A 13,404-nucleotide genomic window follows, 5' to 3' on the forward strand; every position below is an offset into this window, starting at 1 on the left:
AAAAAAAAAAAATTTCTGCAGAATTATATTCTAAAGATACTTTTCTTGTTCATCAGAAAGGAAAGAAATACTCCTGATTTTTCTGTTCATTTCAGAATAAAAAATATTCGCCAATAACTGGTTTGCTTCAACTAGAATTTTAAATTGATAAAATTAAAAAAAAAATAATAATAAAATTCTTAAATCACAGAAGAGAGTTTAAAGGATAATTCACTCTAGAAATGATATTTTTTCTTTCATTTTTTGAAAGAACACCATAATTTTTAAAGAACATGATAAAATCATTTTATATTCAAATAAAATATGACTGAGTGGTGATTTTGTTAGAAATTCAGATATTTGAAACAAGATGAAATTGGGGGGGAGGGAGATTCCATTTTAAAAATTAGATTTTTCAGAGACCTAAATCCATGACTTTCCATGATTTTTTTTAAAAAAAATACAGTAAAAATCATGACATTTCATGACAAATTTTGTTCAATACCGAAATTCATGACTTTCCATGATTTTTCATGACTTTCCAGGTGTGCGGATACCCTGTGTATATCTAATAGTAATTATCACTCATAAACGGATACCTTTACTAACATGAGGAATCCTAAACTGTAAATAGCTAAACTTTAATCGGAGTAAATATCTAACTACTCATAGACTCAATTCATAGACCAAGAATTAAAAACATGCTTATTTATGTAAAACAGATTAGCAAAGCTTAAAGAAAATACTTATACATTTTTAATAATGTATAGTAGGGTTGGTATGATCTTAATCACGATTAAAATTATGATTTAAATCACTTTAATATTATTTTTTTAAATCATTAATTTAAAACAATCGATTTAAAAAAAAAATTGTCAAATCTAAAATACTTTTTAAACAATCTTATTTATAAATATATAATCTAGGTTGTGATTAAATGATCCGATTTCATTGATAATTATAGTTTTATCGAAAGAAATTATGAAAGAGAGATGCATGCAAATTATTACACTTTAAAAAAGACTAATAAATAAAAATAAAAAGTAAAAGGGGAAAGTGTGGCATAAAACTTTAATTTTCTATTAGCTGTAAGTAAAATAATTTACTGGTGATAAACATATACAAATTATGCCCGTTTAAGGACTGGAAGTCCAGAATATAAAAACTAAAATTAAGGACTAAATTGACTCAAAATTTATGAACAATTTATCGATGCTGCTTCTCTAATGGGAGTATTTTCTAGAATACCAACAGGGATTTAGAGATACACTATAAACTATACTCAGTAGCCTGATAACCCTTAGAGGGCCAAGGCCTACCGTCTCCATCTCAGTTTTCTTGACCTTGGGCTCTGGGGTGCAGGAATAGATGTTCTGGTTGGGTGGTCAGCCTAACGTGACTATAAAATTTCAGGAGCCGCGATGGCTCAGTGGAGAGAGCATTCGCCTTCCATTGAGGCAAACCGGGTTCAAATCCCAGTCGATATCAATTACGCATCCAGCTTGCACCGACCACAGTGCTGACATGAAATATCCTCGGTGGCAGACGGATCATGGGTTAGAGTGCCCTTGCCGTCAGGCTCACCATGGCAGGTTCTCGTGGTCTTCCTCTCCATGTAACCCAAATGCGGGTTAGTTCCATCAAAAATTCCTCCACGATGGCACATTTCTCCCAATACTCGATCCAGGAGTTCCCTTGTCTTCTGAATTGGGTTCAAAATTACAGGGTTACAGAGTTGAACATTAGTAGTCGTAAACCCATAAGATTGGGTCGGCTGTTCAACGATGGTTATAAAATAAAATTTCAGAACATTGATTGAAATTTTTGATAATTAAGGATATTAAAGCACACTTTTTTTTATTTTTATGGAAATTAAGGACAACCTTGAGTCTTGCCATTTAGTTTTACATTTATTTAAATACAAGTACTTCTAAAACTTATTAAATATGTAGTTAGAGTATACCAATAATTAAGAACTTGTACTGTCAGCAAAAACTGAGAATATATTTTTTTTCATTTAAGTATTCTGATCTTGGCTATCTAATTGAAAAATTGCTCCCGTATCTTTACAAATTAATAAAAATTTGCAATATAATACAAACAGTTAACAAGTATTAGTACTTGAGCAAATATAACCATGATTTTATTAATTCAGAGCATAGTTGGTAATAAGTTAATAATAATTTTAAACATTTTAGCTAGAAATATTAATTCAAACTATTATTGTTTTTAAATAATAAGTATTATTATTACATTTTATCAGATAATTTGACTGGTAAATGCAAAAAAAATCATGATTTTTTTTAATGGTCAATCCTGAAATACAAGTAAGTGATAAAATGAAAAATTTACATTCTTTGGGGATATTAAAGTCTTACACAAGGTGTATAGCCAGATTTTTGAACAAAAAAGGCACCATTTAAGTACTTTTAAGCACTCAAAAGATATCTTTAATCCCATTCCCAAAAAAAAATCATAATTAGGATCTGCCCAGTAAAAAAAAATTTTTTTCTTCTATCGCTTAAAATTCTTAACTTATGAACATAAAACAAATAAAACTCAAACATTTTCAAGATTTTACGTAATCATGATATAATAAAGTTTCTGCAGAGAAAATTGTGAAACTCGGGCACTTTTTGTAATTTAGAACGACAATCGATACGGCAAAGAAAAAGAAGTACTTTTTAGTAAGTAATTAAGTACTTTTTACAAATCCCGAAAAAGAAAAAACCTTTAAGGGCTTTTAAAAAACATAAATCAAAAGTAAGCACTTTTTAAAATCGCTACACTCCATGTTACAGCAATATTCTGACTTCATAAAACTAGCAGGAGCAAAGAAAGTTTATTGAAAAATGTTTATTCAACTAGGTCAAAAGTAAAAATTATTTTTAAAATTTACTCAAGGTGGTTTAATTTAATTTGATAGTACAATTTAATTAGGTGTTTACATAAATGACATTACACTCAAGGTAAGATGATCACATACACAACAGACATGATAAGACAAATACTGGGATAAAAATCATCAGATGATCAACTAAAAATCCTTCTTATAGAAACACAGATTGCTTTTTTTTATTTTATATTCTTAAATATGGAATAAATAAATGCTCAAAAAAGTCATTGGCATATTAATGGGATGCCTGCAAGTGACGTAATGTGGGTATCTCGATTCTGATTGGTTGTTGAAACATGGTATTTATTTACGTTAACAGCTGTTCTTTCCACTCTATTTAGAGTAAGTCAAGCCCATCAAGTATCGATTTTCTTAAGAGACGTATTCTAAATTCTTTCACAAAGATTCTTTCTCAAAGATTTTAATTCTTTCACTATATATTCTCACAGAGACTTAATACAAAGATAGGCACGAATCCATAAGGAACATAAACTAATTATGCATTGAAGTCGCCAGGTACTCATAAAATAAGTATATCAAGGCTACAATATAATACAGAAACAAATAATAAATCTAAGTTAAGTAAAAGATGCAGACGAGAAAGAATTATAATTTAAAAAATTTGATGTGCGATACAGCGCTGAATTTAATTAACTTATCGTTAATTAATATTCTAACTTATTTAGAGAAACTTAGCTCAACTTTAATTTTTCATTTTGTTGATAAAGATTTGCTGGCGCTGACATCATAGGTCACATGTGCGGGTATAGCAGGTCTTCTTGGATTGCAAGTACTTAATTATGTTTTAAACCCTTCCTTCTCGCTCCCGTGAAATTTACTACTGAACACTTCGCTGGAGTGTTCAGTAGTAACGCGCCAATAAGAATAAAACTAATTCATTTCTTTTGCCCGGATAACATTTTATTTCTCATTTTACTCACCAGATGGCAGTATCAGGATATTTTTAAGGTAATTGTAGATAGTTAGTTTATTTTAAACTAGATGTCAGGACTAATCAAATACGTGTATTTGGCGAAATAGGCACTTTTATGATCGCTTCCTTGAAAATTAACCGATCATTAAGGGGTTAATGAAGGGTTTCACAAATTTAAAATTAAGATAATCTTAAAATTTATAGAAAAAACGGAAAGTACCTGTTGTCATGGATAAGGTGTCATTTCTACTTCGTGGCGTAAGAGATTTTGTACTTTGATTGGAAGATGTGGACCATGAACGGGCACTCTGAGTAGCAGCCAGGGCAGCAACAGCATTATNACAAAATGTCTGGACAGACCCCTGTTAAACATATTTAAAATTAAGATAATCTTAAAATTTATAGAAAAAAAGGAAAGTACCTGTTGTCATGGATAAGGTGTCATTTCTACTTCGTGGCGTAAGAGATTTTGTACTTTGATTGGAAGATGTGGACCATGAACGGGCACTCTGAGTAGCAGCCAGGGCAGCAACAGCATTATCTACGTCATCGCAAAAGCTTGGTATTGAAACAGAATCATCTGCGCAATAAATATAACTTTTAATGTTGAAGATTTCGTAACTTCAATCAGATAATTTAATAGCAAAGAAATGAAAAATATATCTTTTATGACCTACATATGAAATGATAGGTAAAAAAAAATTATTAACAAAATTCTCAAAACAATAAAAAAGATTAAAAATAAATAAATTCACATATTCTTCAAATTAAATTAAATTTAGCATAGTATCTGTCCTCGTTAAACTGTTTTTCTGTTAAGTGCTCAACTTTGTGTGCAGACCGTAGGGCTACCAAAGCAAAGGAGCCACCCTTTCTGCAGAGAATCAAAATTGCAATGGCGTGTCTTCAGATCATCCTCAGGCATGTTTCCCAGACCGCCGCCAATGGCCCATTGTGCAGCTCTAGTGCGACATAAATAAAATACCAGTACCTCCAAATTAAATTTAAAGTAACTAAAAAGTAATAATAAAGTAACTTAAAGTAAGTAATTTAAAATTTAGCATTAATTTCTGTTTAGCATACATTCTGTACCAATTATCACATTAGTGACATCATTGCTATGGTTCACTGAATTTCTTAATTTAGCCTAAATATAAATCTGAGTAGAGTTGATCTTGCTTTGATTTTTTGGTTGCTGTTGAGAGAAAGTAAAAACTACAGCACCAAATGTTTCAGAAATTCAAATCCAAATGATAATAAGAACTACAATGATCCTGATATTTATAAATGGTGCCATTTCAACATAAAGTATTAACTTAAAAGTTAAGGTTCCATATGATTACTTTCCCAATTTTTTTAAACAAAATATCGAAGTTCATTTGAAAAATGTAACATCAAAGCATATTTTAGAAATACAGAAGAATTCTAAGATCGGTATTTGTATTGTATCATTAGTATGCAAAAAAATGAATTAGAATAAAAAATACCTACATTTATCAAAATTTTTCTACAAAGCTGGATGCATTGTATAAGATACAAAAGTCATTTATTGACTTAAACTTATACTTGCAAATACACCTTTTCATTAGTTATTCATTAATTAATTATTAATCACCACGTAAAATAAATTATTAATTAACAATACTTTATTAATTAACAATTAATTTGAGAAATGTTTACATTTCCATTTAAACCATAACTAAGCAGTGAATGCTTAAAATGATCGTACCTGATGCAATGCCATCTTCATTTTGAGCGATTGGTATAAGTTCAACACTAGGAGAAGCCCCCAGCGGTGTCAATGTGACTTGCTGTGGCAGTCTATAATAAAAATCACAGTGAGCATTAAAACAATCAAATTCTTTTCCTTTTTGTCACTTTACACATACTCTATCAAAGTGAAACCAGTAGTTTTAATATCAACTCAACCATATATAGTTCTGTAACGTTTAAAAGGACCATTCACAAATAATATCACACTTGGATGGGCAGGGGTTATCATATCATGTTCATTTATGTTCAGGAAAAAGGAGGGGCTATCAAAAAGTAAAGGTTCTCATTGGTTACAGAGACCATGTTTTTGGGGACTACTTCTCTGAGTTGTCACGAACATAAACATTGGTCTATAACTGATGCAATATCAATACTCAGAAAAAATTTTAATATTGAGATGTATGGTAAAAAAAATATTAAACATTGACTAAATATTTAACAACATATCACAATATTAATAATATTTAACTAATTTATATATTATTTTTAAATTGGTCATTATTTTCATTTCCTAAATAAAATTTATCAACACTCACAATAATATCCTATTCTATAATTATGTATAATACTACACATAAGAATTATGAATTCAATAATTATGTATAGTATTCAGGAAACTTTTTGATATATTATGTTATCAATAATGATCATAACATTATCATATTTGCTGATAAAAAAGGTGAAGGAAACTTTGCAATGTAATTTCATGACTCAATTGCAAAACAATTTTTTTAAAAAAATGGTCCCTCTGCCTATTTTAATTTTAATTTATAACTGCCACTGAACAGTCGATTTAATTTTTTGTGTTTATGACTAATGTTGAACTCCGTAGCGTTGTAATTTTGAACCCAATCCAGCAGACAAGGGAACTCCTGGACCAAGTATTTGCCTTTGTGGAGGACTTTTTAATGAAACTGCTCGCATTTGCGTTACTTGGAGAGGAAACCACAAAAACCTCCCATGGTCAGCCTGATGGTAAAAGGACTCTAATCCATGATCTATATACCACTGAATATATTTTATGTCAGCCCTGTGGTCGGTGCAAGCCAGATGCAGAAATCGAATCAACCAAACTTGGTTCAGCTTATTGGGAGGCAAATGCACTATCCCCTGAGCCATCACAGCTCATGATATAATCATACTTACTGATAAAGAAGGTGGTGGCAACTTTGCAATGTAATTTCATGACTCAATTGTAAAACAATTTTTTTTTTTTAAATGGCCAATTTACCTATTTGTAAGTTTTTCTTGAAGGCATTCCTTTCCAATTTTACAATGCCATTAAAAAAATATATAGACCACAGTGAGTAAAGAAGAAATATTACCGCCGAGTGGGTATTAACTCTAAAGCAGTGGATTCACAGCCAGTCACAACGATGGAACTGGAGACGATTTTCTGACCTTTGTCTTCTGATTCCCCAGGCGTGTTAGTAGAGGGTACACACTTAGAGGCAGAAGGTGGAGGCAGTGTGGATGAGAAAGCAAGAAAGTTACCAGAAAGTTGGACAGGAGAAGACAAGCAAGTTGGGGGAGCACTGCACGATTCGGGTAAGGAAGAACAGATACTGAAATAAACGGGAAGTTACATTAAGGTTACACTACGTTAACCCACTGACGCTTTTGCATGTAAAGAGTCATCTTATAACCTACAGTCTTCTAAAGCGGTTTTTCGATGTTATTAGACAGTGTTGCCACTCAAATCTGGAGAGAAAAAACTCTCTGTACATATTAACACCATATATTAAGATTAAACACACAATCACTGTGATCTTGTCTGAGCTGCATTGGGTTAATTATAGTTTTAATTGCTGGAAGAACTAAAAAGAAATAAGGAACAGATTAACCAACTTAAAACAAATAATGCTATAGTAAATGATATAGTTTACAGAGTGCGTAGCTAAATTTTTCAACAAAAAATAAGCACCTTTTAAGCACTTTTCAAGCACTCAAAAAATATTTTTAAGCACTTTGAAAAATACCATAATTAGACATGGTTGGCAGGTTTTTGACAATTGATGGTTTTATCCGGTTTTATTTACAGTGATGAAGACGATGAAGCGTCACAAACGATGAAACTAACAAGAGAAATTAAATTTTCTATCACTAATAGAGAAAAAAAATTGATAATGTTTAGTTGGTCCCCGTAATCAGCAAAAATTCGAGAGATTTTTTTGATTCTATTACAGAGGGCGGAAAAGGAAGTTTGAAATAGAGAATTTCTTGCAAAATGCAGCAGAGTTGCGCATGAGAGTAAAAAATCCTTACCACTGAATCCAGCTCAGTATACGCAAGTGTGGACCCGCAAGTATTTCATCAAACATGTAAAATAAATGGTGCTTTCATATACTACAGACCGGCGGTACACCGATATAGATTGGGATTGAATTAATTGTGAAAACGTTGAATAGGACAATGTCTTTTTGCATAATTTGTGGCGGAAATCAACATGGTAAAGAAAAATATCACATTTTGAAAAAGGGGAAATTAAGCACCTTTAAGCACTTTTTAAAAACGCTACACACCCTGAGTTTAGTAAAGCAGAAATATCATGTTTAAATATCACATAGAATGCGCATTGAGTGGTTATCACTTTTTGAAAAATGAAAAAAAAATTCCTATATTTTCCTAGTTTGTATAGAAAAACTCAAAATTCTCTGCATTTTTTCTGTTGTTTTAAGTGATTTTTAATTTCCCTGTATTTTCCAGGCTTTTTCTTTTCTCCCAGTGGAGTGGCAACTCTGTTAAATAGGGAAATAATGTTTTGGGGAGAAACATTTTCCCAATTTTGCCCACTTGCTAAAACATCAGTGAGTTAATTACACAATTCACAATCATAGTTTAGGTAAAAATTAAAAAATGGAGTACATTAAATGGTAAGTATTTTATGTGAGATTTGAACAATACAGAATGTTCTGCACCCTCAATGTATATTTTTTTTGTCCAAACAGTTTCCATAACTGCCAATATGGATAGGAAAAAATCCAGTATATTTTGCGAGATAATATAAATTTCATGATCATTGTTGCATAATGTACTAAATACTTTACTCATAGGGATTTTTATAGTCATCAAATTAGAAAAACTGCAATATTTTCCAGTTATGATTGACATTAAGCATACTTGAAATATTATGTATTATTTTTACTCATAATTTCAAGTATTAATAGGCATTTAATTCATCAAAAATAGTTAAAAGATTTTTTTAAAAATTAATTTGATAAGAGTTCTGAATCAAAATAAACTGAACACTTTAGAACAAAAAATTTTTTGAACTGATTTCTATAAATGAGGTTTGCTTCATTATCTATCAGTAACTACTTATTTAAATATTCAAGCAAACAATAATCTGTGCAAAATTCAATTTAAATAAGAATTTTTTCCCAGGAATCTAACTCAATTTTAGGGTATTTGAAAATGTACAAAATCCAGGAGAATTTTAATTAAACCAGTAGACCAGGAGAAACTTGTAAAATCCAGTAGAGTTGGCAACTATGAGTTAACTCATTAGAAATCATAAATGAATATTTAAGTGAGGACAGAATAAAATGACCATTCAAATCTTAATATTACTACTTAAAGAGGTGGAACTGAAAACTTCAAAAACTGTTCGATTCAATTTGGCCAAAAACAGCCAGAAAAAAATTCTTGTTAGTTCCAGACTAATTTAATCAAAACTTCCCGGATTTTTAGCATTGGTGGCATATATTTATTATTAATTGTTCAGTCATTCTTATGCACGAAATATATTACAAAATAAAAATATTATAGCTTGCTATTAAAGCTGGAAAAAAAATTATTATAAGATCAATTTTTAAAAAAAATTGACTTCTGAGTTTTTCAAACTCGAATTAATTAATTTTCCCTAACCTTTTGGATATTTTATAACATTTCTTAATGTTTCCAGATTGATAAAATTCACAAACTTTTCCTCATTCTGTGGCTTTTCTGCTGCAAGAAAAAACTAGAAACATGAAAAATAAATCGTAGGAAGATAACCAAGGCAATCAATTTGATTTTGAGATTTTCAATTTTGCGTTCTTAGTTAGAATTCAACAGGTTTTGAAAACAATTTCGTTTCCATCTCACTTAACTATTAACATGGACTCTTTTTAAGCATTTTAGGTGGTTCAGTCATATCTTCTTCATTCATGAAGAATTCATGATGTTTTATGCTAAGTGCTAACAGAAAAAAAAAATTGTTTGAACAGTTTTTCTGAGACTTTTCTTATTGATTGACAAGTTGGCAAATGAAAAATTTTTGTTTTGAAAGCACAAAAATAGCCAACACTTATTTTTAGAGTGATTTGCAAGGATTAAAAAAAAATAATAATAAAAGTTTCAATTCAGACATTCTATTAGGCATTAAAATATTAAGTTTATGAAACTTTTAACAATATTACTTCATCATCTGATAGTTTTTAAAATTAGTAAAATAATGTTAAATTCAAAGTTAACATCGATGTTTTATTTTTAAAAAAAAACTGTTAAATAAGCAATAAAATAGATATATGGGTATAAAGTGCTATTTTGATGTAAATTCTGAATGAATTTTTAGGAAATACTTTATAATGCTTTAATTAATTATAATTTGGAGCATTTTACTTCTGGCCTTAAATAAACCCTAAACTTTGGTTAAAATTTTAAGAAGTGGGGCAGTTTAATAATGATGACTGATGATGATATAACAAGATTGTATAATTTTGCATAATAATCTTTTAGAACGCTTCAAACATTTTCTTCTCACTACATTCATGATAAAAGTCTGCTAATAAAAGATTATTATTTTTTTTTTAAATTTCTCCCTTCAACTACAAAAGTTATTTATGCAAAACACACAGATAAATAAAATAAAAATGGCTATATACTCTAAGGTATCACTGTATAGATCATCATCATCGAAGGAAACAACTTGAGTAGTAGGACGTTTTTTCTTCCTTTTCTTGTGACCTGAAAAACACATTATGTTCAATAGTAGATTTTATTATCAACCTCAATCAATCTCTAATGATATTCAGAGGTAAAAATTAAGATACTCTGGTCACTAGACCAAAGTAAAATATATTATACAAGTTTATACACATGCTCACTGGTCAGCTTACTTGTCTCTAAAAAAAAAGTTAATTAAGTGAATTTAAAGAAAAAATACTAACCCCAAAATTTTTTCTTGAAGTATGATTTGAAAAAGTGTCTTATCTTCAAGCTTTTCATGTTGTATAATTGTTTTTAAAGTGTTTATAAGAACTCACCTATTTCTTTGTGGTCTGATTTTTGTATCACTGGTCTAGGTTCAAATTTTTCTTTCGGTGAAAATGAAGGCTTTGAAAGTTCGTTAGAAGATTCTGTAGCTGTTGGTGGACGTGTATAATTCAGATCAGGGTTATCAATGGTGATGGCAAAAAGAATGGATCCCAATCCTGAAAAATAAAAAATTTATAAATATATTGAATCATTTTTACAGAAATCATTAGAAATAGCATCATTTTTGTGTCACATGATGCTACAAGTAAAATAAAAAAAGATTTGTATTCAATTGTTTAATAGAATCTCGAAGACAGGTTAAAATAAATATCAGGTATCCCACTTAACATCATTAGGTTTTAAATACAGTTGAAAACCTATAAAAAAGAATACTGTGATTTTCTTTGCATCACAAACACTTAATTTTTTGTTCTAAGCAATTATATTTTTGTTTCACTTAAATATTTTATTTTATCAAGTGCCCACAAGCACTTTGAAAAAAAAATTCCCCCTCCATTATCCGATTTTATCTAATTTCCCTTATTTTTGTACCTATTGTCTTAAATTTTCCCTTATCCCTTATTCTTATACGGAAAATATATTACAAAACACTTATACTTGCTGTTTGAGTTAAAACAGAACAATTAAAAAACAAATATTACAAGACCAATTTTCTTGGAAAAAAGCATTGGTCCTTTAGGTACCTCAAATGCAAAATAATTCATTTCTCCTATCTTTTAAGGTACTTTAATTCAATTTTCCAATATTTCCCTGATTTTTCCAGGTTCATAAAATTCCCTGGTTTTTTTCAATGTTTTCCCAGATTTATTTGTCCTGTGGCCACTTTGATTAGATTAATTGCAAAAAATCTTCCAAAAAATTATCAATAAAAATTATGCTTAGTGCATTAAAATTAGTAGTTCTCTAATAAATAGATATTTATCACCATCTGCTGTTGCGTTTATATCTTCTCTTCTTCTCATTGGCACGACAGCCCAGGATGGGCCTTGGCCATCTCAACTAGTCTATGCCAAGACATTCTTCCCTTAGCCAAGATTCTCCAGTTTATAATCCTTAAAACTTGTAGGTCCTTTTCAAGGCAGTCTAAAAATCTTAGGTTTGGCCGTCTTCTTTTTCTTGTACCTGTTGGCCTGGCACTGAAAACTTTTTTTGTTGTCCTGTTATCCTCCATTCTTATACTGCGGCCTGCTCATTAAATCCTTTGAATTTTGATACATTTAATGACACCAGGTTCTTTATATGCTTTGTAAAGTTCCGTGTTTGATCTTCTAAACCAGGTACCGCTTTTACTTATTCCACCGAAAATGCTTCACAGTATTTTTCTCTCAAATCTAGCTATCATATTTTCATCTCCATGGGTCCAGGTCTCACATGCGTATGTGAGCACTGATTGTATAAGACATTTATAGAGTAACAGTTGCGTTTATATCAGTCAGCATATAAAAAAGTACCTGCAGCCATCATTGGTAGCATACTACTTCGTTCCTCATCTAGCAGAAAAGCCCCATCTTCATAAAAATTTCTGAAAACAAAAATGAATAAATTGCTTAGATATTGATATAATAATAATAATAAAGAGCCCAAGAATAGCAAACAAACAAAAAAATTTTAACTGAAATAATTTTGGTACATTTTTTTAACAACAGTAATTTTTTTAAAAAAAAAATAATAATAACAATATTACTTTATCATTTAAATGAAGAAATAATTTTTTTTCTTCGAAACTAAAAATATTGTCTCTTTTTGTCCAGTGTAAAATAAGATACATTGTAAAAAATTTTCATGACTAAAATAAAATTAATTATGTGCTAATAGAAAATAATTTCCTTTCCAAAAAAAAAGTCACTACCCTACTATGAATTGATTATGGTAGAAAAAATATTTTGCCATCAAATACAAATTTCTTAATTTGAAATAGCTCCTCTTTTCATCCAGTGTTAGAATAAGAATAATGGCATAGTGTTTTCATGGCTAAAACACAATTAAGTGCCAATAGGTAACAATTTCTTTTTCAGAAGAGAAAAAGTTACAACCCTACTATGAATTGAGTGAAAGGAGAAAAAAAAACAATGCTCATATCAACATTGAAATTTACTTTTTTTTAAACTTTATTTAAACATTCAAAATGAATTTTATTTATTTTTATTATCTAGTTCTATTTTTTACTACCTAATTCGCAAAAAAAAAAAAAAGAAGTTACAACCCTATTATGAATTGATTATGGTAGAAAAAATCTTTTGTCATCAAATACAAGTTTCTTAATTTGAAATAACTTCTCTTTTCATCCAGTGTTAGAATAAGATTAATATCATAGTGTTTTTATGACTAAAACACAATTAAGTGCCAATAGGTAACAATTTCTTTGCCAGAAGAAAAAAAGTTACAACTGCACTATGAATTTTGATTAAATGGAGGAAAAAACAATACTCATATCAACATCGAAATTTACTTTTTTTTTACCGTATTTAAACATTCAAAATGCATTTTATTTATTTTTAGTATCTAATTGTATTTTTTGCTAATTATTATACTGTTTTTTTAAAAAAAATATTTTAAAGACGAA

The 13,404-nt window shown here is 29.6% G+C and overlaps 1 protein-coding gene across 1 annotated transcript in view; it reads right to left on the reverse strand.

Moving 5' to 3' along the window:
* Positions 1 to 13,404, reverse strand: part of LOC107453531 (sorting nexin-29) — a gene marked incomplete in the record, with an annotated part of 40,064 nt that overhangs the window by 17,783 nt on the left and 8,877 nt on the right. The window contains 6 exon segments of the mRNA XM_071181672.1: positions 4,232 to 4,389; positions 5,539 to 5,630; positions 6,908 to 7,147; positions 10,448 to 10,529; positions 10,829 to 10,996; positions 12,293 to 12,363. Of these exon segments, the coding sequence (XP_071037773.1) occupies positions 4,232 to 4,389; positions 5,539 to 5,630; positions 6,908 to 7,147; positions 10,448 to 10,529; positions 10,829 to 10,996; positions 12,293 to 12,363 (811 nt within the window).

Source organism: Parasteatoda tepidariorum, chromosome 6, assembly GCF_043381705.1.
Source record: "Parasteatoda tepidariorum isolate YZ-2023 chromosome 6, CAS_Ptep_4.0, whole genome shotgun sequence".
NCBI lineage: Eukaryota > Metazoa > Arthropoda > Arachnida > Araneae > Theridiidae > Parasteatoda > Parasteatoda tepidariorum.